A 27150-nucleotide genomic window follows, 5' to 3' on the forward strand; every position below is an offset into this window, starting at 1 on the left:
GCCAAATAGTCTTGGAATAGGAATTTCCACATTTTATTTCAGTGGAGATTAAAATATTCATTAAACATCAGCTTTTTTAATGCTGCCACCTCTTTATTTATGTTCAGAAGGTTGTGGGATGTGCTTATAAGAATATACTTAAGCAGCATATGCTTTGAATCTTTTAGTTTAGGCTGATGTTAAGTGAGATTAGAAACTCATTAAATGTAATTTAAATTTTACATACTCTCATTTGGGAGTAGCTTGTTGCGTGGTAACCTCTGCTGCAGAAGGATGGTTCCTTTGGGCATTATGTATTCTATATATACACATGGATAATTTCAAATTGCAGTGTCACAGGTGGCATCATTGAATCCACACCACTTGAACTTCTATTGCTTTGGCTTTTCCCCATATGAGTCAGGAACTGCATCCCACAGAATTCCAGACTGAAACTGATGTGATGCTACTTTTTGCTGCTGTCAAAATACCTTGCTCAGAGAAGAATGACTGCTGGCACCAGTGGATGGTTCCCAGGTGTCCTTGACCCAGAGACTCGGCTTGCTGGCGTCACTCAGCTGAGTAATTCCTGTGTTTGAGGTCATCCTCCATGAGGCTGCATCATGCATTGATGTGTTTGCTTCCATGGAAGGGTTGCTGTTTCTGAGCTGTGATTACTGGGGAAACTGCCGAGCTGTGCTGTCCCTGGGCACGGAGGGTGATAAGCAGCAGCTTAATGCTCTGCTGTAGCTTGGTGTTAAAATAATCGTGGCCAGGCTGGAACCACAACTGGTATTGCAGCTCTGAGGCAGTGAGCAATTCCTTCTCTGTGGGATTGCCTTTGAATTTATGTGTATCTTAAAAGGGAGCTTTTATTCATCTGCTGGAATAGATTTCTTTATAGACACTTGAATTTGATGGTCTGGAGGACAAGCAGGCCTCTGGGTTCCTGAACAGTTTTTAAAATGGCAAATTAATGGTTAAAAGAAGGGAAATCTCTGTTTAGATTAACAAAATAACTTTTCTTACTGAATCCATGAACCTCTTCCTATATATATGCCCAGCAGTCTGGGCTAGCAGCAGAGATGGATAGAATGTCAAGCTTGATAGATTGTTGGAGCTGGTTTTTGGTAGTTAAACAATAATGGAGCTGTTGTGTACTTGCAGGGAAACACTGAGCTCTGTGTGCAGACTTTGGCCTGGAGAAAGTTCCAATTGTTCCAAAGAAGGGTGAGTTCTAAAATGCAGCTTCTGTAGCTGGTGGCACAGCTGGCCAGATCCCTGCCTGTCTTGAGGCCGTTGCACAAGCATTGCAGGAGAGTTTGGAAACAGTTTATTTTTCAGATTCCAAGTAAAGTGTAGATTTCCAAGTCCCCTTTGACTGTATAATCCAAAAAGTAGAAACTGTAGCTGGTTTTTATGTAGGGGCTGTTTCATGCTCTTGGAGCTCAGGGCCAGGTTTCTGCCAGTCAGACAGAGGCTGATATTGCATAATCCATCCCTTATGTTTCTCAGATGGGAAGGTTTATCGGTCGTTGTAGGGGATCATGGAGTTCCTTGTCAGCTCAGTCAGACCTAGTCTGTCACTGTGCATCTTCTTGTGCAGAGAGCTCTGGGGTAGGAGGAGCAAGATTTTGTCTCTTATGCAGAATAGAAACGAGAGGGAGTTGAAGCATGAATTCAATAAAGCCCAAACCATCAACCTTCTTTTTGGCAAACTACTTTTCTATTCCTGCTGTTATTTATACTATTTGTTACTTGCTCCTCTGACTTGGAATACAAATCACAGACAGATTTTTGCAGTGTAAAATACCTAAGTCAGGAATGTCATTCTGAGTGAAGGAATTCCTGGAAAGAATTGAAATACGTTGTTCAGCTCGCTGCTGGGCTTCAGGAGCGACTTGGAATGCCTACAAGGTGTGCAGCTGGGATTCAAAGCACCTGTAAATGACTACATGTGTATGGCAAAATAACACACTTAGAAACAAAGCACTTGCAGCATTTCTTTTTATCTGCCTTCAGAGACACCTTAAATCTGCAAATAACCTTATCTGATCACCCTGATACCACCTCTGAACTCTGCCAGGAGTGAAAACCTATTTCAAGGTTTAAACTATGTGTGTTTTAGAGATAACACACAACACATTTATTACAGTTTTGTCATTTTGGTCCCTTGGAACCCTCAACATTGCACGATTTCAGTTTGTTCAGCTCTTGCTGTGGTAAAAGCCATTTATATCAGGTTTTCAAACAATGTGTTCAACTGCATATAATGAAGCCTTTTCATACAACAGAATGTAGGCCAGAGCCCAGCCTGATTCATGAAAGGCTTTACTTTGTCTGAGGGAAGTAAGATGATCGTTCTTGGAATGAGGCCTGTCTCCCTCAGTGCTGCTCTGCCCAAAGCCAAAGTCGCTTGCTTAGACATTGTTCTGGAGGCCTGAGCTTGCTTTTTTACTTCTGGATGTGGCTCTTAAGAACATGAGCTAAAGCTTTCATCTCTCTGGCAGGAATAAGAGCTGCAGGCTTGAAATTAAATCTAGTCCATGGTAGTATTTCCTAAAAATTCCCCTAATAAAAGAAAATGTGAAGAAAAGGGTATTACTGTCCCCTGTGTGCTTGCCTGATCAGCCTTAATACTTGATTATGGAGGAAACAGATTAAATGTATTGACCAAATCTTCTAAACTCTTAAGGAAAAGAGAGTTTTTACAATATACACAACAGATTTGAAATTGAAAACCCTTGATGTTTTCCTAACCAGCAGTTTGACAGCGTGCTGCCTCCTTCACACCTTATCTTGTCTCAAGTCCCAAGAATGTTTGTCTTTTTTTTGTTTTGTTGTTTTTTTTTAACAAGGCCACATTTGTCAGTAACACTTTTAAGTTGAAATATCCCTTTAAGCAAAAAACTTTGAGCACTATTTTATTCTGCACATTGACCATAATTTTCATTGTGAACTGGGAAAGCCTTCAAACCAATTCCAACCAAAAAATAAACCACCAAAAAATGAATGGGACTTGCATTGTCTTTTGTACATGTGTGAAACACTAATTTGGCCTCAAAATTATCTTGCTTTGTCCTTTTTTTTTATATATATTATCTTGCTTTGTCCTGGTTTTTTAAAAATATTGTGTTTTGTTCTAATGTAAAATTGTTAGGATGCTCTGCACAAGTGCGAGGAGGTTGTTCACTCTCAGCATTTCTTCCCTTCCATGAGCTCTGTAGTTCTCTGAAAGTATTGAATTCCATTATGAATACAGTACTGCTTTAAAGAAATGAAATATTGATTCCATTCCCTGATGGGGCATTACCTGTATTTTGCTTATGGAAAACTCAAGCACAGAGAACTGAAGTGGCCCAAACTTACAGAGCTGGAGACTGAAACCAAAAATCCTCACCCTGAATTGTCCCACATTTGCCCCCATTTGTCCCATTACTAATCTGAAAATTATCCCAATTATCAACACAATGGTATTTCTTGAAATGCAGATTACAATTTCTTTTTAAAATGGAATGTCTGGTATCTGATTTTGTTTGTGTAAAAACGGGTCAGTTTCTGCTGAACTATTGAACTGGGAAAAGTAGAGTTCAAAAGAAAAGAAAGGTCATGTTGATGTTATCAGGTCAGTGGTGGAAAATATTGTCATAGGGAGCTTCTTACTGGCAGCAGTCATGTCTGCTTGTGCTGAAATACCAGATAAATTGCTGTTTGTTTGGGATCTGAGGACGGAAGTGAAGATGTTTTGAGGTTTTATTTTAAAAATAAGTCTTTGTTGTTAGAGGGCTATGTGAAAGTACAAGAGAGCTTTATATCTGTTCCAAACCTCCATGATAGTTGGTCTGGTTTTATTCCTCATGTCCCAACACCATGATTTAGTCCAATATGAAAATCTTGTCTGTCGTTTTGCAAAGCAAAAGAAAACCCAGAGTGGAAAGAAATGCTCCTGCCAGTTACAGAGAAGCAAAATGAAAATGTGATGGTGCCTGTGTACTGCAAAGGTTGAGGAAAAAAACCCCAACAGAAGGTGAATTAAAAAAAACCCAAATGAAGTAGATTTTTTGGTTTATAAACCCCAGTGATTCTGGAGCACTGACTCATGATGTCTGAATGTCTGGGCTTGCCAAGAGCCTGCACTGAAATGTGACTCTGTCGGCTTGGGCCATATATGGGAAATTTCCCCTCTGTGACAAAGGTAGGGAATCCAGGAGATGCAGGTCCCTGTCTGAAGCTTTGCTTACCTCCTGTCCTCTCAGTCTTTGGTAAAAATACATTCCCTGCAGGTTGGATCCTGCAGCGATTCCACGTTCAGCACTTTCTGTTTGATCCCATGAATTGGGCGGGTTTAGGTGAGCTCTGCCATCAAAGGATGCCGGTCCTGCCTCTGTTGGTGCTTCACACAGGTGATGAAAAGGCTTGACAAAGAACTTGAATGTTCTGCCATTATATATATATATATAGAGAGAGATGTGGCAGTAAAGGAGAACTACCTATTTTTTTTTTGGATCATGGCTTTAGTTCCCAGAGACAAATGTTTACTTGAATGGTTTGTGAGCTCCTGTGTGAGCTCTTGCAGAATCTCCTCAGGATGTGCCCCCTCAACTTAGTAACCACAACCATGGGACCAGATGGCTATTGGATTTGTTCGTGTTTGTTTGAATAAAGCCAAGATTTCAGGCTGCTTTGTTTTGGATTTCTCAGTCCTTAATGTTCTGCAGAGATTGAGGCTGGAGGGAGAGAGAGGCACAGCAGTGGAACAAGGATGGTGGTAAAGGAACCAATGTAGAACCTTTTAGCCCTAGAAACAAACACTGCAGATGGCTGGAAATGGACTTTTCCACAACATCTGTCCCATGAATGCTGTAGAGAGTTCATGCTAGTCCTGATAGCAGACACTGGGTAGTAAGGCTTGAACTTTCCCTCAGTTTTCGAGCTCTTCTCCAGGGCTGCAATTCTGAATTTCAAATGCTTCCGTGCTAAATGGAGATTGGCACAAAAATAGTATTTATGGAAATGCTTTAAGAGTACAACTTCAAAGTCCCTCTCAAAGTTCCACCTGTATTAACTTCCTTCAGATAAGAGGGATGTTTTCCCTTGTCGACAGATAAGGTGACTAAACTATAAATAAACTCACTTTTTAATGGCATTACCTTTTGTTATCTCAGGAACAAAACCAGTCCTCAGGTGTGTATTCAACATCCTGGACCTTTTTTTAACTGCTGACTAATTTCTAAGTGTTTCTGCAGCCTGGGAGGGCAGAGCTTCCCACACCGTGTCGGATGTGATGGCTGTGCTCGTGTTTGTACGTGTGTGCCGAAGGAGAAGATCTGCAGCTGCATTTTGTTCTATTTCAGCACCTAGTTTGGATTTGAATTCAGATTAATTTGGAATAGGCATAGCTATGAAATGAGTCTGCAGTGTTTGCACTTGTTATGATGTGCCTCAGTTATATACATCCAGATCTGTTTCAGTCCAGCCAAATAAAAATTATGTTGTTTCAGGCTCCAGTTAAATAGGTTAGAGGTTGCCTGCCACTCTGCACAGAGCTGTGGTGCCTCCAGTCCCACTGCATGTACACTTTTCCACTTGTATAAATTCCATGGGGTTTAGGTTGATTTTCTACCAGCAGCTCCTGGAATAAGGTGGGGAGAAGAGTAGGCTTGGCATGCAAAGAATTTTGAGGCTATATTTTGATTTTGGAGGGGCGAAATTTAGAAGTTTCCTGGTTAAAAATAAACCCATAGTTTGGCATGACAAGTAATTTCCAGGATTTCTAACTGGTGTTGTAATTTTTCAGCAAACACTCTCAGTTTGGGGTGCCTGGGACACAGTGATAGCCCAGAGTCCATGGAGCTTTAAGGCCAACTGCAATCCCAGTTTCAGGGAAACTTACTGGAATTCTGGCTGATTCTGTCCAACCTCCAGTTTGAGGAGCTGAATCTGGGATAATGCACCTCTCTCTTCTCCCTTCAACTGCCCCCATATGCTTGTGCTTCATTCCAAAGATGAACTGTTGGTGAATATGTAATTAATCCAGTTGTCATAATGAAACAAGATGTGTAGTTGTCATCACAGGCCTTTGGGGCCAAGGATTTCAATGGAAATAGCTTGATCTCTTTTTACGTGAAGTTGGGAACTCGAGATGTGATGAAAATGCAAATTTATATCCTTTCTTCTCCCCTTTTTTCTCCAGCTCCCTGAATTCCCCCATATAGGAGAAAGGTATCATTAAACCCTCTGACAGTGGTTACCTTCTTCCATGGTGAAATCACCTTCCAGCAGAGGGGATTCAAAGCTGTTCCGTGGTTAAACTGTGGATCTGCTCCTGTTTGTTTGCAATACCCAAACACTGAAGTCACTTAGTTCACAGCAGTGTTTTGCAGCACAGCAGAAACTTATTTTCAGCAAGGTTCTATTCTGGGCATTGTAAAATTTGCTGAGAGAGGGAGGTATTTGTAGTGTGGGAGAGGAGGAGGACTCCCTGAAAAGCTCCTGCTGTGCCTTTGGAGCCACTTTCTGGCTTCCAGGTGGGCACACATCCTGGAAACCTCCCCCAGCTATTGCCACGTGGCTGTCATGGAAGAGTGGTCTAGGTGGGTTTTAGGATGAAATCTGGATGGAATGGAATAACAATCCTCCCTGGAGTAGGGCTGGTTAGGGAAGCTGCACAGTTATTTAAATGTTCAGGTTTTCATTGAGCAATTTATTGCTACCTATTGCAATTACAGTTTTAGCAATGACCCATGCAGCTGAATCCAAGAAAACCTGTGAGGATAGGAATGAACCTCTTTCTCCAGAATGAAAAGGACTGGTTGAGTTGGTAGGGGATAGTTCAGGATTCATGGACTGCTCCTTGCTGACGTTTTGGTGGAGAGCTTCCACCTTCAGTGACACTTTTGGGTGTGAAACTAAGGATAGAGACACACATCCACCCATGCAGGATGCTGGGAATGGTAACAAAACAGTACTCTGGAATCTTACTTCTCCAGAGCCTCCTTTCTTCTCCTCCTGACTTGGTTCCTGCTATATATTACGACTGACTTAATTCAGTCTTGCTGATGAATATAAACCAGTGTGAGAGAGCACAGCAGCTTTTGGAACTGTTTTTCAGCATAACAGGAGAGGGGAAGGGAGATAAGTCTGAGGTCACAGCACATTCTTTGGGAAGAGGTATGGGACTAAGGAATTGAGATAGACTGGGTAAGAAAAATAATTTTCTAAAATCACATGAGTTCATTAATTACTTTGTTTTGTTTTGTGTGAAATTGCTGGAAGAATGTCACTAACTTGCAAAGGAAAAAGGCGGTTGACTTTCCATCTTGGCCCATGTCTCGAGACCTAATTACAGTTAATAGCAAGAAGAGCTTTTTATCTAAATATTTTTTCAATCTATAAAATGCAACTTTGGGTCAAAATAAACAGCTTATATTAAAATAATACTCAGCCCAGGTATCCAGTTCCTTACAAAACAGGATTTCCAAGCTTCTAATGTTAAAATGGGGGAAATTTGGTGTTGCTTGTGCTGCAGAGGAGAGGGAAAGTGGGCAAGCGTTGAGTTTGCAATTCCAGGTGCAAAGCTGGGAGTCAAGTAAGGTGGTGTCTGTTTTGAATTAGCTTTCTGGGCAACACTCTCTAAATCCCACAGCTTTCTAAACCAGTTTTCTCCATTTCCAAATGGGAATTGCAGCTCTCTAGTTTCAAAGAGGTGCTCGAAGCTGAGGTCCTTTGTGCTTGTAACAGTGCTGGTGGGATTTCAGGTGGAGATCTGTCTGTAAACCTCCCAAACAGCATCAAGGGTTGCTGGGAGTAAGCTTGCAGATTACTCTGAGCATGCTGATAAGCACTGGTACAGCTGCAAAATGCTCTTAGAATACCTGCTGGGTTTTTCTCATGTATATAAGAACTCGTAATTTTCCTCTCAGCTAAGCCAATTTTCCAAGGGCTTACCTGGCAAATGCTTTACTCAATGTAAACCAGGTTATAGCAGCATAAAAGGGGCTTTGTCTGCACGATGGTTTGCTCTGTACCACGCAAGTGGGAAGTGACTTTTGGTGCTTCTCTGGGCTCAGCACTAATTGAAGGTGCTGGCGTTTCAGCAGAGCTGTGTGTGGCTGTGCTGAACGCCTGCGGCCCCATTGCAGCTTTTTCCTGCTCTGCCTTGCACCCTGCCCCGGCGGGCTGCCCTGTTTACTCTCTGCTCTGTGGTAAATGGATGTCACTTCCTTCATTAAAATGCTGGTGCGTGGCCAGATTCCCTTCCTTTGGGCTCGCACGCTCGGAGCAGCAGCGCTGCCGAATCCAGCTGCGTGCCGCGCTCCGGGATCTGCTCCTGGCTGGATTGTTGGGACCTGCTGAGCCTGCCGAGGTTCCTGAGCCCACACACAGAGGCTTTTGGAGGCATCTCCGAGGTGGAGAAGCACAGGTGGAGCTGTGTTGAAGAGGGGCTGAAGATGGATTATTGCTGGAGAGCACAAGCTGCGCTTCCAGCCAGGGACTGTGTGCATCCCACGGGGAAGGTGTAGCCAGCGTTCGGAATGGGGTGCCAGTGCCAGCCTGCTCTGGCCAGCGGAAGCAGCCTCTGGACATGAGGATGTGGATGCTGTTCAAGGGCATCCCCTGATGTGCCTGGCAGCACAGGCACTCCTGGATGCACAGGATCCTGGCCAAAAGGACACAGAAATCCTGGACACGCTGTTCTGACTGTGCTCGGTGCGGACTGACTGAGCACTCTGCCTTTGTAGCTGACCAGGGTCTCACCTGAAGAGTTTTAAACTGACATCAAAGTTGCTGATCAGACTGGTGAGCAATTAAATAATTGTCTTTGTAAGGATTATTGCTGTTGCATACTTAGATGATTAGAGATGGGAAATGTCTCCAGACTTCTGGAAGGCACAGAACAAAATGAAAAAAATGTTTCCTCCCTCCATAACAGAATTTCTTGTGTCTCTCCCACCGGAACACTCCTGTTTCTAGCTCATTTTTGACTCATTTTTCCAGTGCTCATTTTTTCAAGGTGTGCATGCTGTCACCTTGGGCACAGTTGAATTAGTACCTTTACTCATAAACATATTTTTTCCTATCCTTACATAAAAATCTGACATTCTCAATCCAGTTATTTTATACAGTAAATTAGATGTGCATTCCTTGTGACAGATTTGTGTCCCATCCCTTCCTTTTCTCCTGCTCTGTACTGGTTGAGACACCACATCTGCAAATGTCATGCTCAGACTGGCAACCTGCTTCCTTCCCTTGTCCCTTCTGCAAGTGGCTCATTTGCTGACTTTTCCAGCTGTCCCAACATATGGCTGCTCCCATTTATCATAATTCAGGTCTGTGCCTGGGACAAAGGCTGATAAAAATAATACTTTGTGCATAAGTGGCGTTTGAGCAGATTATTCTATAGCTCTGTTATCAAGTAAATACTATTTTTTGACCTAGCTATGAATTCAGATTGTAAGTGGTAGGTCATTAGTGAAACTAATTTTAGCAAGGCATTTCTTATCAGTGCAGGTTTGTTGAAATAATAAAAAAAAGAAGTAAATTGTAACAATGAACAATTGTGCAACACTATTGATGGGGCACCAAGGAGATTAACTCATTAAATACTTCAACCATTTCAAACAGCATTCATCAAAGTGAGATCTGATTCATTTTGCAGGGGCTACAGCATGGATTAATAACAAAAATAATAATTTTAAAAGTGAGCTATCAATATGAATATTTTAAAGCCACACTGCCTTTTTCTGGCCTCTTGGCAATTTCCTTGATCTTGAAGCTCCTGGAAGTGGCAGGAATGAATGATTTTGTGAACAGCATTATCCCAGGATTAGTGTGTTGTGTTGAAAGTTGTGTCTTACCAGGGAATTGGGCTTTGCTGTTGTGGAGGACACACAGGGGATGCCAGGTTGGACCTGTGTTGCTGTAGAGCATCTGTAGCTGATCACAGCAGGTTCTGAAGGCAGTAAGAATGTTCTGCAGTAGCAAGGAGGGTGGTCTCTAAATGGATGAGGGGCAAAGAGCAGCTGGATGGTTCAGGGAGCTGATGGAAAAGCAGCTCGTTGTGGTGAACAGAGCTCTCTAAACGAGGAAGTGCAAGGGCAGCTCTTGGGGCTGATGAGCAAACAGCACTGCAGGGAAGCCGGCCCTGGCAAAGCTGCTCGCTTGCATCTCCCTCCCTTTTTGGCACCCAGCTCCATCTGCAGTAGCCTCAAGGGTCATCAGCCCTGATGTTCCAGCGGTTAAAGGCCTCTCAGGAGCAGAAGTACTTGTTGCTGTGGTTTCTCCTCGTGTGGGAGTAAAATCAGCTGCTTCTGGGAGCTCAGTTCCTTTTGATCCCTTGATTCAAGTGTCTCCTTGGTGCTACTGCATTCCAGCTGCTGAATTCCTGAGCAGTCACGAAAAGGAGCCAGACCCAGTCCTCGAGAGCTTTATTATACAGAGCTGGAAGCTCATTGATTCTGAGATGTTCCTTTGCTTGCTCTAGTCCCTTGTTGTTTGTACTCTTAGGAAAATAAAGGCAGGTTTTATGTTCAAACATAAACCACAGTTCCCCTCTGCAGCCACAGCCTGCCCTTTGATGAAATCCAAATAGCATGTGTAATAAATCCTGTGTGGAGGCAGTGATCCCTGACAGTCCAGCTAGCAAGGTTATGGCAGTGATACTGCATATAGAGTGAGAACCTGAGTTCAAACACTTTTTGAAATGAAGATGGAAAGTATAAGAATCCAGGCCTGCATTATGAATCCTGTCTTCAGCTGTGTATGGGAGGAAAACATGGACATCACTGGTATTTCCTTCAGAATTAAATAAATACAGAACTCGTGGCGTTGTGTAGAACGTGTTAATGAACAGGTGATGAAATGAATCTCGCTCTCCTGCTTAAATTCAGTGAAGAGAGTCATGGCATGCACAGCTTCATACTGGAAAAATAAATAAATAAATCACTAAAAGCAGTCCAGCAGAGCAAGGTGGAGTGCTGGCACCACTTTGTCCATGGCAAACAACTCCCTGCCATTTATTGGATTTCTTCTGGCTTTCCTTAAAGCAACTGAAGAAAGAAGATGAAACACCCCCCCCTTCTCAAGGTGCTGATTGCCATGTGGGTGGATGTGTTTTCAAGTCCGGGATAGATTGTTTGATCTTGTGTCTCCACCCTTGATGAAACTCCTTCTCCCTTTGCCCTGGCAGATGCTCCAAGCACAATGTGCACTTAGATTTAGGGCAGGTGGTTTTTGGCTGCCAGCAGTCGCTGTTGGGAGCTTGCCATGGAGCTTCCAGTTTGCCAAACCCAGCTCAGCTGCGTGGCTCGAGCAGTTGTTTCTGTGGCTCCATTAGCCAGTATAGGTACCTTGTCCAAGGATAATGCTGCTATCAGTAGTGCCTGTAATGTCAGCCATGCCAATAAGTCCACATCTTTAATTCAAGATGTTGCTTGAGAATTCCTGAAATCCTGTCATTAAGTTTTCCAAGCTGTCACACTGTTGTTAGTCGAGTTACTTTAAGTATTTTCCCAGTCCTGAAGCACAACACAGAAGTAGCTCTTTCGACTGGCTTGTTCTTTTTGTCTGGGCTTTAATTTGTCCTTTTGGTGTAGCTGTGGAGCTCCTTGGGTGCAGAACAGCAGCTTCTTTGCAGAGGATTGACAGGGTTTGCACAGGGCAGGGCTGTAGTTCTGACCCTCAGACTCTGCCACATCTGTAACAACCATCTATCCATGCAGGAAATGAGCAGTTCCTGGATGGTGCTGACCACGTACCTCTGGATGGGTAACAAAATAAATAAGGGAATAATTTGGCTGTAGCAAACATTTTAGAGTTACCAAGGAAATTGTCATCCTGAAATTCCACTGCGGCATTCTGCTTGTAACTTTGAGTCCTCTCCCAGTGGCAGTGCTTTTTTTCCTTGGGTCTAAAGCTGATCCTGTCCAGAACAATGGAAAACTCTTGAAGCAGCTGCTGAATCTTACCTGTATTTCTTGTTGCTGTCTTAGTGCAGCTGTAGACAGCTACCAGAGGTGTTTTAGATGTGTGCTCCTTTCTATTCAAGAACAGAGATACCTTTGGAAAAATGTTACAGATCAGAGGACAGTCCTGGTTATTAAGTTGTTTGTTTATGGGCATTTCCCTTCCATGCCTTCATAGTTGAGCAGGATTAAGGTTCTTCTAAAGCAATGTCTGAGCCTTTTGTTGGCCTTTTAATTCCTGGCAATCACAGAGCTACAACCCCAGCTGAATGCTGAGCTCTGTCTTATTTTATCCTGGTTTATGCACTGCCTTGTGTTTTTCTTCCCAATGCTTGACATGTTGCAATGTTCCAGAGTGAATTAGTAGGCTGTCTTTTTTTAGGAAAACAAAGTTTTTGGGGGCAGGCAGTAGCATTTGCGTATTCTGTTATCGTGGGTGGCCTTCAGCTTGCAGGGGTCCTTGAAACAGGAAGGGAGCTTAACTCTGGATGCAGTTTTCCACTGCTGTGGAGGCCGTGAATGCTTGTTGGACTGTGCAGCTTTCATGTTGTTTAGATTTGTCATTCCTAGGAACAAATTAAACCTCCAAAGAGCATAATTTCAAGTAGAAATTCTGTATTTTCTCAATAGAAAGGCTCTGTTAACTTGTGAGTGGGACAGAGAGCTTGGCAGTTAATGTGCAGAGAGAAAAAGGGTAATTGTTTCTTTTATCTGTGCCATCTAAAGTGCGTGTTTCATTGCAGGGCAAAGCTAATACAGATGGATGATAGATTATTTCTGTTCGTGCAATGCTTCCCTCCATGTATTTATTGGGATCTCATTGCCAGCCTAAGTGCAATCCACACTATTTATTGAGATCTGGTTGCTAACCCAGGTGTAACTTCCACTGCAGCAACGTGCACATCAGTTACAGCACGAATCCATGTCGTGAATGGGTAGATTTTCACTTAAACACTGCAATGTGCTGAGCCTGCAGGGAGGGCTCCTGGCTGAGCTCACACTGTGCGATTTGAAAGGCATCTGTCCAGGACAGCCGGGACTTTGACCAGCCAAATTCAGCCAGGTTTTGAAAGCATTAAATATGCCACTAAAACAACAGATACTGGATGGAACAGCACCAGAGTGCAAAACCTTCCCAATTCAAGTACATCAGCCCCAAAGATTTAGCACAGCTTAATAAAAAGAACATATTATACCCAATAACCTTTAGGATTCATACCAGCCCTGTTCCCTTGGGAATCTGGAGTTTTACAGTGGCAGTACTTACTGAGTAAAAAGCAGTGAATTGGCTGTGCAGCTGAGAGATGTTTCATTTCCAGAAGTTTATAAAATCAAGCAGTTGTTGAACACTATCAGTGAGGGAGCTTATTTTTAAGACATAAAAGAAACAGTTCAGGAACTCCCATGTGAGAGCAGAAATGCAGAGGAGGCAATTTGTATTCAGTTTACCCGTAAGTGATGACACATGGTGTGTGCTCCAGAAACTGAATGCCCAGATGAATTCAGATTTCTTTGTAAACTCCCAAAAGCAAGTTTCTAGCAGTTAATTTCTGGAATATTGCTTGCTGCAGAGGTGGTCTCAGAAGAATTTGGAACTGAGCATTTTTTACTGGACTGTGTTGGGATTTTTGGTAAGTGTGTGTGTGTATATGTGTGTATATATATATATATAAAATTTGACTTGAAAAATAAACAAGTGATTTTGTGTCTCAGCTGCAGTTGTTTTCCCAAGCAAGTTACCAAAGCCAGTATTTGATTCTTCTTACGTTACTGACATTGACCTGCTGTGATGATTCAGCCTTGTAATGCTGTAAATTCAGCTGAGAACCGCAATATGTGAATTCAGTGGCTCCACTGTCCTTGCTTTTATTTTATCTTTTTGGATTTATAGCTGTAAATCTGTAGAGGGATTTAGGATAAAGCTGACTAATAGCCATCTATGATCCTACTGCTGATTTTATTTAACTGTTCTCTGCCACGTCATGGGAGTTTTTGTGCGTTCATTTTGTGTGTGCACAAAACCCAAAGTATTACAGCTGATGTGAAATAGAGCCAGCCTGTTACAGCAAACTCAGAATTTGATATAGCCAAGTAGAACATAAATTTTATCTTATCTTCACTGTAATCTCTTAACTTTATGAAATTCTAGTAATAACTGTCCTGAACTTTATTTGTCCCTTCTCACCAAAGCTGCATCGTGCTGGACTGGGCGTGTGGGGTTTGTGTGCACTTATGTTGGGGTTTAGGATTCTTCCTTTTCTTTCTTTCTCGTAGGGAATTTTCTCCCATATGTCGCTAGGAGATAGTAACGACCGCTACTTAACAGAGACAAAAGAAGTTGCCGTGCTCAGGGGAAGAGGGCGCTTGGCTTGCACTCCTCTTGTCCGAGGGTTTCTCTCGGAGGGGCAGAGATACCGAGAGAGTGGGGGTGGGAAAAAGGGGGCTGGGGCAGTCCCTAGCTCCCTTGCTCTCTCGGCATTCCAAGGGGAAGGAGGCTGCAGTCCCTGTGGGGAGAATCCACCACGGCTGTGGGGTTCTGCCTTCTGCTGCCTTCTGCCCTGAGTGGAGCTCTGCTCGCTGGAGCGGCTGTTGCACTGGGGCCTTATTAACACCCTGCCTCACTAAAAAAGGGACTTTTCACCATCTGCTCGGGTTCCCCAGGGGAAACCCCCGAGATCCCCTAGCCCTTTTCCCCTTCCAGGGACCCTCTCTGCCATGTTGGGGAGCCAGGCTGTTGCTGCTCAGCCGCCATCCTTCTTCTGCCACTGCTCCGGTTTTTGGCTACACTGTAGCCCGGCCACCCCTGCCTGCCGGTCCCGCAGTTCCAGCACACCTGCAGAGCTTTGACACATCTCGTCTACCAGCCCGGGATTTGTGCTCGTCCCTGCCGTTCCAGCCTGCTGTTCCCCAGGGTCTGGCCGGACACCGGGATCGGCTGCCCAGGGGTTTGTGAAGCCTTTGTCCCATCCCTCCCGGGATCCCGGGATCGGCTGCCCAGGGGTTTGTGAAGCCTTTGTCCCATCCCTTCCCGGGATCCCGGGATCGGCTGCCCAGGGGTTTGTGAAGCCTTTGTCCCATCCCTCCCGGGATCCCGGGATCGGCTGCCCAGGGGTTTGTGAAGCCTTTGTCCCATCCCTTCCCAGGATCCCGGGATCGGCTGCCCAGGGGTTTGTGAAGCCTTTGTTCCATCCCTTCCCGGGATCCCGGGATCGGCTACCCAGGGGTTTGTGAAGCCTTTGTTCCATCCCTTCCCGGGATCCCGGGATCGGCTGCCCAGGGGTTTGTGAAGCCTTTGTTCCATCCCTTCCCGGGATCCCAGGCCGCCAGTGCCGCGTGCTCCCCGAGCTCGCTCCGGAGCGCCCCCTGCAGCCGCGGGGGAACCATCGCACCTGCCCTGCTCACCGGGAGCCGCCAGCGCCCCTGCCGGCTGCGAGCGGAACTGCACCCGAGGGGGATGGCTCCAAGAGCGGGCAGAGACCGTTCTTTGGGTTTCCCGGTTTATTCTTTCTTCTGTCTGTTGTTGCTCCCACTGTTGTTGTTGTTTGCCTTGTTATACACATACACACTAGTAAAGAACTGTTATTTTCCCATATCTTTACCTGAAAACCCCCTTAATTGCAAGGTTATAATAATTGGGAGGGAAGGGGGGTCATATTCTCCATTCCAAGGGAGGTTCCTGCCTTCCTTGGCAGACACCTGTCTTTCAAACCAAGACATCACCTCAGCTGCCAGCCTGTGTCCCGTGCCACCTGTGACGTGTGGTTTTCCCTGGCAGGTACTATGTGGGCAAGCTGCTGTAACTGGTTCTGTGTGGATGGCTCCACTGAGGAGATGCCACCGCCACCAACAGCCCGAGCCCAGGCCTATTCCAACCCCGGCTACAGCTCCTTCCCCTCTCCCACTGCTTCTGAACAGAGCTGCAAAGCCTGTGGGATGCACTTCGACAGCTCCTCCAGGAAGGTGAGTCCAGTGCCTGTCCTGCCAGGGGCAGCTGCCTTCAGTAACTTAAGAGAGACACGCATTATTACACATATTCTCGGATCTGAGGACATTTCACGTGGGAGAAGACAGCTCACTTTGGTTCTGGGTCTTCAGTCATTCTGCCACAATTAACAGGCATCATTAAATGACTGGAAATCCTTCAGCAGACTTGGCTTTCCAGATCTCAGTGAAGAAAGCCAAACTGCTGATAATCACTTGAAGGAGCATTAACTTGAACATGAGTTATTAAATTTCTTATTTTAAAACACTAACGTCCTTTAAAAATAAATATTGTGGCAAGAAGTTTTAATTGTGTTTGTGCTTTCAGTAAAGGAAGATCTTCCTGCCTGTTTTTCAAACTATTGTTGCTCAAACTAAAAGTGAAGTTTTTCTGAGGGTGTGTGTAGAACTGCTGAGCAAAAATAGCCCCAGACCAAACCCAAATCTGTTTTATCTTACTTGTAAACTTGATTTGTGGGTGTATAAATGCCAAAATAATTGCTACCACAAGACTTTTAATTCAACAGCATACCCTGCCTGAGGCATTATTTTGACATGGTGGGTCCTGTAATGTTCCAGTGAGGAAAACTGTTGTGTCCACACTCTGGCTTAAGAAGTGTCAGATCTATAGTTACTGAACTTAATTATGTGAGAGTTTAGAAATAATGGTGAATTCTGGCCACAGACCTTTTAGATTATATGGGAAAGTTCATAAACTGGTTTTCCTTGCACTTTTTTATTCATGCATGAGGACACACATCTGAAGAATGGTGAGTCTTGGCAGAGCTGCTGCTTTCTACTCCCAGGACAACAGGGGTGGTGATGCATTTTTGCACTGAGAAGTGCAGTTGCTTCAGGAATCAAACTCTGGTGATACATTTTGGACTTCTCCTGGTGCTGGGTCAGCTGCAATGGGGCCATCCCTGCTCGTGACTCTGTAATGTTGTCTTTGACATTGTCCTCATTAAGCCACGTGTCCTCAGAAGTACTTGTAGAGAGAGTTACCCTGGATCCAGCACTTGCTGTTGGGCATGATTGCAGACAGTGGATAGAGATAATTCTGCTTCTGAAATGAAACCATTTCAGGCAGTTGTGAGCTCAGCAGCAGAACCACAGCTCCATTATCCCCAGTATTTCCTAAAATACCTGTTCTATATGAGCTGCCCTTAAGAGCAGTGTCTTGTACAGAGCCATCACTGCCTCCAGGGGAACTCTCACTGGGGAGAGGGAAAGCTCTGGTGCACACATTGCAGAGGATCTGCTAAAGCTGTTGAAAACATTCCTGCCCTCAGCAGCTTCCCCCTTTTCCTGTGGGAGCTGCTCTCTGTTCCTGTGCTTGTGTCCGGCTGCTCCCACTCCAGACCTTCAGTGAAACTGAGTCTGAGGTTCTGTACTCCAAAGGGGGCTCCCAAACTCCCCTCCCACCTTCCTGCTGCCCCAGCTCCTGAGCAGTGATCTCTGGGAGTGACTGGAGCCTGGTAGCTGCAGGAGGAGCTGCCAGAGCTCATCCCTCAGGTCTCCCGAGGGAGCTGGGAACATCACTTAGAACACACTGGTGTGTTTGTAAGCTGTGGTAATTCTTCTGTGCTGTTGCTATGGAGGGAGAAGTGTATGAAACCTCACTGTGCTGCAAGGAGAGCATGGAAAACTGCATTCTCTCCTGGGAGAGGCAGCACCTTTGAACTCCAGTGTCTAGTTAATGTTTATTCTGAAATATAGTGGATAAAAATTAATTCTTTCTACACTGGTGACCACCTAGATTGCTTAAAAAAGCCCCAAACCCAACAAACAAACAAAAAAAACCATTTCAGGGCTGTCTGACCGTTCTGGCTGTGCTGTCAGTGAGCAGCAGTCAGACGTGGCCTGACTTTTAGGAACAAGTTTTAATGTACTGCAACATTTGAAACTAATCCTTCTGAAGAACCCAGTGCCTTGAATCACTGCCCTTTCAGTCAGAGTTCAGTGAAGTTGTAAAAGCTGCTTGATGCTGAGATGTGGCCCAAATGTCCGTGTTTAAACACTTGGTGCTCACATACAGGCTGGGGAGGTTTCTTTTCTCTGAAGATAAATCCTAATGCTGAGCTGCTAAGTCAGAGACATGCCAGGGTTTATTTTCACTTCCCAAATGTATCCTTTGATAACTGAGGCAGGCTGTTATTAGTGTTAATTGCAGGAACATGTTTGATAGAACTGCCCGTGTGCTGTGTTTGCTTTGTGATACCTAAAGATGGGAGTGCTCAAGTAGGGCTTTTCTGGCTGGTGGAAGGTCCTTGGCAATACAGGGGTTCCCTTTGGAGCCAATTTGGCAATCTGCAGAGTATGGGGAGGCTTCCCCTGCCAGAGAAAAGTGGGGGTGCTTGGGGGTTTTGGGTTGTTTTGTGCAGTTTTTGTGTTGTTGGGGCTTTTTTCTCTCAATTCTTCTGATTGCTCCCATGTCAGAGATGAGGGATTGAGAGGGGCAAGTGTTATCAACAGGATTATTTTCCACTTCTCTGCCTTTGTGGATTTGTTTTGTTCCCCTGCTCTAGGGACACACAAGCATCAGTTCCTGTCTCTGCCCTGAAAATATGCCGAGGAACAGGATTGCTCCTGCAATCACAGGGTCACAAAAAGTCAATTACATATTAATGGCTTTTATACTGATGAAGTTAAGGAAAACTCCTCAAAACTGGATGTTCTGTGGAAATGGCCCTTCCTGCCTTGCTTTGTGATTGGTGAAAGTCACTTTTCCTTGGCAGGCTCCCAAACGGAAATTTTGAGAGGAGGTTTCAAGAGTTTCTCTGTGTGGTACAAATTTTCATGTCTTAAAATGCTTGAGCAGGAAATTGGGATTCTTTCCTGTCACTGTGAGTGTAGTACAGGCTGTAAATGAGAGGCCTGGAGGTGTTAACTGGGGAGCAGGGGGGGTTCCAGGCTGAGAAGGGGGTCAGAAGGAGCTTTTGTAAGCAAGTAGTGTATTTACATCCTGTGAAACATGAGCAACATCTGCTTTCTTTCAGCTGGGAAGTTAGAGATGTTTTTCAATCACTAGAAGCAGTTCATAAACCAGTTTTTTTTGTCTTGGAATTTGTATTTATTACTCCTTCAACTCCACCTGTCTATTTTTCCTTGCACAGCTCTGAAGGATCAGGTAGTCAGGATTTCACAGAGGTGCTTGGCTTCCCTGAGACTGTGACTTAGCATTTTTAAGCAGCACTGAAACCACTTCTTTCTCTCCTCAGGACTTTTTAACAGGCATGTAATGTGGCTGTTCTGCTGCTATTCCTATTAGAAAATGTAGAATTTGCCTTTCCAAAGGGTTAAACAGTCAAGTTTCTGCAGAAGTCAACACAGACTGTGAGTGCTTGGAACTTCTGAAAATCAAGCCCTGTGTGACAAGATCAGAACAGTATCAAATATAAACATTTAACAACAGAATTTAATCTGTAAAGTTTTTAACTGTCTGGGGCATAATATTTCCAAAACTTCCAACACCTTCTGTCCAGCTCTAACTGGTATAAAGTGTGTGTATTGTTGTCACAATAGGCTATTTTTGTATAAATAAATATCAGATTCTTTGATGTCTGTCTGACCTTGCTGTTCCCTGTCCCTCTTACGGTGAAACAAAGAAATTCATTCCGTGATTGCAGCAAATTGGAGGAGGGAAAAAAGGGGGAGGAAGGTCATTCATAGCAGGTATTTATGAAAGAGAAATGGTTTTAAGTACTTTCCTCCCAGTGCTGGAGCTTCTTAATGCACAGAACAATGTGCACAGCTAGCTGGAATTCGCTTCCAAGTCTGCTGCCTCAATCTCCTGATTTCCTCTGGCTTGAACTGCATGAGCAGGTGCAGAAAATTCCTGGCACGTGAGGGAATCTTGTAAGGATATCACGTTTCATTCTGGGTAAATGGAGTGGGAATGGGGCTTCTCTAAGAACTGTGAGAAATCTGGGGATTGCTCAGGGATCAATCCTTGTCCTTCTCTGGGAACATGGGTAACTACCTGGCACTTTTTCATGAATGGGCAAGTTTTGGTTGTGCTTTAAGAGCAGCTGCTGCTTCCTTGGGCTCCGGACGGGAGGGAAGCGCTGCCTGCGGCCACCGTGTCCCGCTGGCACAGGGCACGGGATGGGTCTGATTCCTTCCCCCTCTCTTTCCCAGCACATCTGCTTGGACTGTAAGAAGAACTTTTGCACGTCCTGCTCAAACCAGCCCGAAGGTGGGCCCCTGCTCTGCCACCTCTGCCAGCGCTTCCGAGCCACGGCTTTTCAGCGGGAGGAGCTGATCAAGATGAAGGTGAAGGACCTGCGAGATTACTTGGCACTCCATGAGATTTCCACAGAGTTCTGTCGTGAAAAGGAGGACCTGGTATTCCTGATCCTTGGCCAGCAGCCTGCAATTACCCAGGAAGATCAGATAAGAACAAACACATTTAATACCAGTGCCCATGGACAGCAAGACTTTGTGAGTCACCCCCCAACCAGCCTGGCCTCTTCTACCTCACAAGATGAGCCCTCAGTGTCTGCAGATCCCATCTCAAGTTCAGAAGCTCAGGAACACCAACAGGTACAGTCTCTGGCCAGAACCATCTTTTGCAAACTCGTTCATCTCTATTTTGGATTAACTACTGAGATGTTGCATGTGGTTTTGCTGAGTAAAGCTGTGACTTGCTGTCACCAACTTTGATGTGCCGTTCCTTATGGAATTGAATTTGGTGGGCAGTGCTGAATATATTGAGCATTCACTCTCAGGACATCACTGCTCTGGCATGTGTTTTCTCTGGTGCTCTGGTCCACACTTGCATTGCCACAAGACGCTCCTGTGACTGCTTCCTTTGGTACTTGCTGATGACTTCTGGCACTTGTTTGTAGGTGTAATTAAACAGTTGATACTGTTCTTTAATTCCTGTGCCACATAACAAACACAGTCTAAAGCAATTCTGGAGCTGGAACTGATTAGAGATGATGGGGGTGGGTGAAGTTTTTGGTATCTCCTGCACTCAGATCAATAGGAGACAAACCCCGAATCTGTTGCCAAGTCTTGGTTTATGATGAACCTGCAGTTCTGATGAACCTTGGCAGGGGCATTTGAGCTTAATTATTTTTTATTGACCTTGCTTTGTTTGTCTTTCTGCTCTCTGCTAAGGGAAGTTTACTCAGTGTTTGACATCTGCTCCTTGTCTTATTACAAAGTTAATGGGTGTATTCAGTTCCCTGTGGATCAGAGCTGTGAAAAATGTGTGTACCTTGTGCTTCCTCAGCAGATATATCTAGTTCAGAGGAAGAGTTCTCCTGGGAGAATGTTTTTTACAAATCATTAAAAGGCATTTTCATTCCCTGGTTTTCTGGGTATTGCCATTCCAGTTTTTACCAGCTCTGCTGTCTTCCCTCACTGCCCCATGATACATTTCAGCTTCTTGTCTCGACTTGCATGACATCCTGCTGCACTTCAAGCTCTTTGATCCTGATTGTTATTCTTGTGCTCTGTAAATATTAACACTTGGATGAGAAGGGTGGTAACGTTACAGTGTCTTTGTCAGTCGGAAACCAGGGGGAACAGTGGCTCCTGCAGGTGAGTCAGCCGAAATTACACTGCTCGTTTATCAAGTGTTCAAAGCAGCTGCGCACCTTTCCTTCTCTGGCCCTGTTGCTGCTGCTCCCTCACTCGGTGTCTGCTGTTTGCCCACTCCAGAGCTCACCTGAGGAGGCGTTTTCCTGGTTACTGTGAAGGTCTGAGCTGTGTTAGAGGAGGGTTCTACCGAGCCTTGCACTGAGAGCTGTCAGAGTTCTGCCATGACACCCCAGCACAGTGTGACATCAGGGAAGGACTGCATATACACACATACAAATTTGGTGTATAAATCTGGTCTGCTCCTGATCCAGCCTGGAGTTCTGTACTGGGGCTTTAAAGGTTCAGCTTCAGCAAGTGTTGCTTTGTGTGATTTCTGCACAGGGAAAACCCTCTGTGAGTGTGCCTGGCTTGTGCCTTGTCCTGCCCATGTCCTTCCAGAGGTCAGGGACTGCAGTGACACTGCCCTGGAGCTGATTTCCCTCCAGAAACCCACAGCTGGTGAAAGCTTTATTTCCTCTTCCAGGCCAATGGCCATGTGCCTCCGAGCCCAGCCTGTGGAACAGCGGCTGAGAATGCAGCAGAAGAAGCAGCAGCAGCAGAGGACGAGACACAGGTTTGTGTGTCCTGGAATTGGATGACAGGGAATACCAGGTTTCCTAGGCTGGATTTGCTACCAGAGATGAACAGTAACTGTGACTGACCAAACCCAGTCAACCCCTTCTGTGGCATCATCTTGTCCTCCACATACAGAAAGAATTGGTGTTGCTTGGACACCGTAATAGAAATGACTTAGTTCTATCTCCAGATTTGTGTTTCTGATGGAGGAATTCACAGAGTAAGCAGTGCCCGTACATCCAAACCTGAATTCCTGCTCACACACATGCTGAAAGTTGATTGAAATTGTAGTTCAAGGTGTTGAGGGCACGAGTGATTCCCTGTTTGTTCCCTCCCAGTCTACTGACTCTGAGGATAACCTGGTGCTGGGCAGGAAGGCCTCTCTGTCTGACCTGACGAGCATCGGGGACATCAACGCGCTCTCCGTGCGACAGCTGAAGGAAATCCTCGCCCGCAACTTCGTCAACTACAAAGGCTGCTGTGAGAAGTGGGAGCTGCTGGAGAGGGTCACTCGCCTCTACAAAGAGAAGGACCTTCAACATCTGGGTAAGAAACGTAGCAAACATGTGCCTGTTTCCCAGGTTTTGCCTTTTTATGGACAGCTGTACAAGGAAGTAGAACTCACATTTCTGGTGCAGCAGAGTGAGGAGGAAGGAGGGAGTGTTTTGTACAGAGTGGAAGGAGCTGAACTCTGCTCAGCACTCCTTGTAGCTGTTTGAGGAGAGAGTTCTGGATGCTCTGGACAGGGACTGCACTGAAGCAGCAGCACGAGGGCTGTGCATCCTTCACCTTGCTGTTGTGCATGGCCCTGACAGATTGCACTGGGCACTGCCTCAGCCTCAGAGCAGCTGGTGGGTGGCTGTACACGACTGGATGTGCTGGGGTGAGCTCTTACCTCTTGGCTCATGGTACCTGACAAAGCCAGCAGGGAAATGCCCTGCCCAGGCAGGAAACTGCCACCAAAGAGCAGCTGGGAGATTCAGGGCAGTGCCTCCCAGGGCTGCCCAGCTGTGGGTAGCTGGGGTTTCACTCTCTTACCACAAGTCTGTTCCTGCTGCACATGCTGGGCCTGCGCAGGTGGCTGTGAGGGGACACAGGTGCATAGAGAATGTATCTGGCCTGATCTTCCAGGTGCCAGTTTGCACTTCCAAGGGATTTCTTAAAAAAGACACATATTTGTAAATTACTTAAAAGAGAAACTTACTTTAACACTTTGATTTCATACGTTTGTTTCTCAGTGCTGTCCAAAGCAGTGTTGTTCTCTTAAACACATCTCTCTAGGCTTTGTCCTCTATGGATGATCCAAGATTAAAGACACCAGCTTTGGGGTTATATTCTTTCATTATCTTGTGCTTTTGATGCAATTTATCCTTTTACTCCACTCACTGTGTCTGTGCTCAGCCATTTGGTGACTGTGTAACAGCAGAGGACCTGGCACAAGGGGCTGCTGCAGGTGCAGCACTGGGAAGCCAAACTTTGCATACGTTCCAAGGCTGTCTTAACAGCTGACACATCCCTTTGGATCCCTTATCTCTGGGAGGCTTTAGCTGTTGTGTAAGCTCTCTATAGGAGAAGTTTCTTGCCAGTTGTTGAACCTGTCCTGATCAGAGCCCCAGCCTGAGCCTCCCATGGGCATCAGCAAAAAGCAGTTTTGGTTTAGCAACTCCCTCAGGGTTTTCAGCCCCTGCCTGGTAACACTTCTATCCCAGCTTCTCAGATTCTCACCAAAGCCCTCTCTCTTCTTCTGTTGCAGTTTTGGACACTGATGATCAAACTGGTGAGTGAGATCCTTAATCATGGAGTTGTTTATTGGGAAAAACCCTCCAAGATTGAGTCCAACCAGCACTGCCACAGCCACCCGTAAACCATGTTCCCAAATGCCACATCTGCATGGCTTTTAAATCCCCCCCAGGGTTGTTTGTTCCACCACTGCCCTGAGCAGCCTGTTCCAGAGCTTGACAACCCTTTTGAAAATGGATATTAGGAAAAATTTCTATCTAAACCTCCCTGGCACAACTTGAGGCCGTTTCCTCCTGTGCTGTTGCTTGGGAAGAGAAACCTGTGTTGCTTCATTTGCCTCATCACTGAGAATCTCAGTGGTATTTGTTTCCATCTCACAGAAGTTAATGTGTAAAAGCTGAAACTTCTGCTCCTCGCCAGCTGCTGGAGCAGCCTCAAGGGGAATTCCTTCACAGACCTTATCCCTTAGGGAATCCCTTCAGCAGAGCCCACTCGAATTGCACAAACCCGCCACACCTCCCTTTGTCTGACCCACCCGTGCTCTCCTGTCCCCTCAGGTGCTGCTGGGCCCCCCAGCACCGAGGACAACCTGTGCAGGATTTGCATGGATGCTCCCACCGACTGCGTGCTGCTGGAATGTGGGCACATGGTGACGTGCACCAAGTGCGGGAAGCGCATGAGCGAGTGCCCCATCTGCCGCCAGTACGTGATCAGGGCCGTGCACGTCTTCAGGACCTAAGGGTGGCTGTGGGGTCAGGGCTGCTGCTGCCTTAAAGCCTCAGTGCTCTTAGGAAAAGGGCCAACAACATCCCTGCAAATAATTACTTTGGAGATTAGCAATGGACCCCGCTGCAAGGGAGGGAAGGAGGAAGCCTGGGGAAAACTGCTCTGCTCAAGCCATGCCCGACTCTGCTCGTCCCACCATCGTGCTTTACACCACAGTGCCTGGACTCCTTGGAGCTCATTGCCAGCAATCATTAACCACCTCCATCCTAGGATAATTTGAGGACAGATGGACACCCAGCTTTCCACCAGGAAGATCAGCTCCAGAGGCTTTGTATTTTCCTCCGAATAATAAAAGTGAACTGGGATCTCAAAAAGTGTCCTTTGTTTTGCTGCTCAGGCTACACCCAGCAAAAAGTTGATTTTCAAAGATTAAAATGTCACTGTGCTTGTTAATTTTATTTTTAACTTAATGTAAAATTGTTATGCTTGCAGGACAGGCAAGACCACCCCTGCTTTCCCTAATTCCAGCCTAGTGCAATTGTGGAAAAGTGTGTAATTTTTTATTAAGGTTGTCTTTGTATTAATGGAAACTGTCAGGGGAGGGAGGCAGGGAAGGCTCAGCCTTGCCCTGTGTGCTGGGTTTGTGTTTCTGTGCCAGAGGGAGGTTTCTGGTTTGATTCTGTCAACTTTGACTTCACAGCACGTGCCGGAGGTGGGGCTCAAACTGAACTGCCCTCACTTGCTGAGGGAGCTACAAATCCAAGGCTTGAGTCTTCCCCAGGGTTTAGTGAGGAAACCACGCAGCTGCAGAGCCATGAGGACTCCACTGCTACACAATCATATTTAAGGACAGGTGACTTTTTCTTTTTTTAAAAGGGAATCAAGAAAGAAAAGCCTTTGTCTCCCTTGGATCCATGAGCAATCTCTGCTTCCCCCATCCTCCCCAGTGCTCAGTTCTACAGTTCTGTTAACTTCCACTGCTCATCAAAAGCAATTTATTTGTCCTTTCTGCTGGTGAGGGGGGGGGGGAGGAGGGAGTCTGTGGTCTGATCCCTGACAGCTCTCCTGAGCAGTGTCTTCAGCTGGAAGAGACTTCCTAGAGAAGTCTGGCAGTTCTTGCTGGAGGTGATTGTAGCTGGTGTATTTTCCCCTCAGTGGCCTGTTAGCATGCAGGGCACTTGGCTGCGGCACAGCCAAGCTTCAGCATCCTGCTGCCTTGAGTGTCCATCACCATGGGAGTGTTCCCTCATCCCAAGGCAGCTGTGAAGCTGATTCCCCCCTGCTGCAGAGCTTTCCAGGCTGCCTGTGGGGAGAGGGGACGGCTCCATGCTCAAACCTGGCTGGCAGCAGAGAACAGCACAGGCCCAGCGTCCCCTCAGCTCCTGAGGCACTGCAGGGCAGCCACACGGACAGCACAGGAGCTCCTGGGCAGTGAGTGGGCAAGTGGCAACAGCAAATTCCCCTTGGGTGTTCTTGAACAGGGACAGTGCCATGAGAGCAGCTCAGCTCAGGGAGCCAGGGTCTGCTCTGGGAGCTGCAGCCAGAACAGCACCTGAGGTGAGAAATCCATGGCTCAGGAGGCAGCAGGAGAGGCACTGCTGAGGTGCTCTCAGAGCTCCACGAAAATGCAGCAGCTGCTGCAGTTCACTGAACTCAGCATTCTGAGTTCTGCCTCTGTCCCTGGTCAGGTTGTTCTTTAATCTTTAACAGGTTCCAGCACAAGAACAAACTGAACAAGTCAGTGCATCACAAAAGGACAGGTAAGAAGTGACTTTGCTCTGGAGAGGGCACAGGGAGCTCGGAGAGCTGCAGCAACACACAAAGTGCTGAGCAGCCTCATTTGGGAAATTCACTGTGAAAATTCACGTTGTTATATTCTTCAATAAACTCAGGGCTGGGGGAATTCAGCAGGAAGATGATTCCCCTAGGGATAGATGTGCTTTTCCTTGTAGAGGGTAGGCTTATTTTCTACAGCAGATAAATCAAGCTGCAGATCAATGCCTGAAATTTTAGGGATGAAAAGATCCACCCACCCTGTGACTCCAAAATGTGCTTTGTGAAGGGAGGACTCTTCTTGCTTCCCTTATAAAAATGGATTCTCTACTTATGGATATGAGGTTTTTTTAAAGGAAAATCAAAATTTGGAGGAAACTGATTAATGATCCAAAGGAATATAATGTTCTGAACTAATAAAGTAAATGGAAATATTTATGTGCTTTATGTACACTGTACATTGTTTAAAGATTTAAAGAGTTAATATTCTACTTGAAAGGGCATGTTATTCACTCTTAAATCCTCTGGTACTATGATGGTTAAACTTACTAGTTTTGGTACAGAAGTCTGGTTTATAATTTTATAATAAAGTTGAAATGTGATTTAGTTAACTTTGTTTCTGACTGTTACAAGCAGACAGAGCTACTGCTGAACCTCAGCCAGAAGTTGGGATCCCAGGTGTTTAAATGTTGTTATTGGGGGGGTACAGTACCTGACAACTCAAATGACCTTGGCACCACAGCCAAGAGTTCCATGGAGCTGATGGTCTGTTTTCCTGAACAAGAAGAGAAGAACCTGTGGAAAATAAGTCCTGACAGCAAAG

At 45.6% G+C, this 27150-nt stretch overlaps 1 protein-coding gene across 3 annotated transcripts in view; it reads left to right on the forward strand.

Moving 5' to 3' along the window:
- Positions 1–25631, forward strand: part of RFFL (ring finger and FYVE like domain containing E3 ubiquitin protein ligase) — a 29866-nt gene extending 4235 nt beyond the window's left edge. For 2 of the 3 annotated variants that reach the window (XM_082294534.1, XM_082294535.1), the window contains exons 3-8: positions 15718–15902; positions 20064–20468; positions 21997–22086; positions 22427–22634; positions 23842–23865; positions 24386–25631. In XM_082294534.1, coding sequence (XP_082150660.1) covers positions 15723–15902; positions 20064–20468; positions 21997–22086; positions 22427–22634; positions 23842–23865; positions 24386–24567 — 1089 coding nt within the window. In that variant the 5' untranslated portion in view covers positions 15718–15722 and the 3' untranslated portion in view covers positions 24568–25631. Of the gene's footprint in view, positions 1–8668; positions 8779–15717; positions 15903–20063; positions 20469–21996; positions 22087–22426; positions 22635–23841; positions 23866–24385 lie in introns of those variants that run through there. The other variant, XM_082294536.1, reaches the window with a different exon arrangement.
- The last annotated feature ends 1519 nt before the right edge of the window (positions 25632–27150 follow it).

This window comes from Coloeus monedula, assembly GCF_965178545.1.
Source record: "Coloeus monedula genome assembly, chromosome: 20".
Taxonomy (NCBI): Eukaryota; Metazoa; Chordata; class Aves; order Passeriformes; family Corvidae; genus Coloeus; species Coloeus monedula.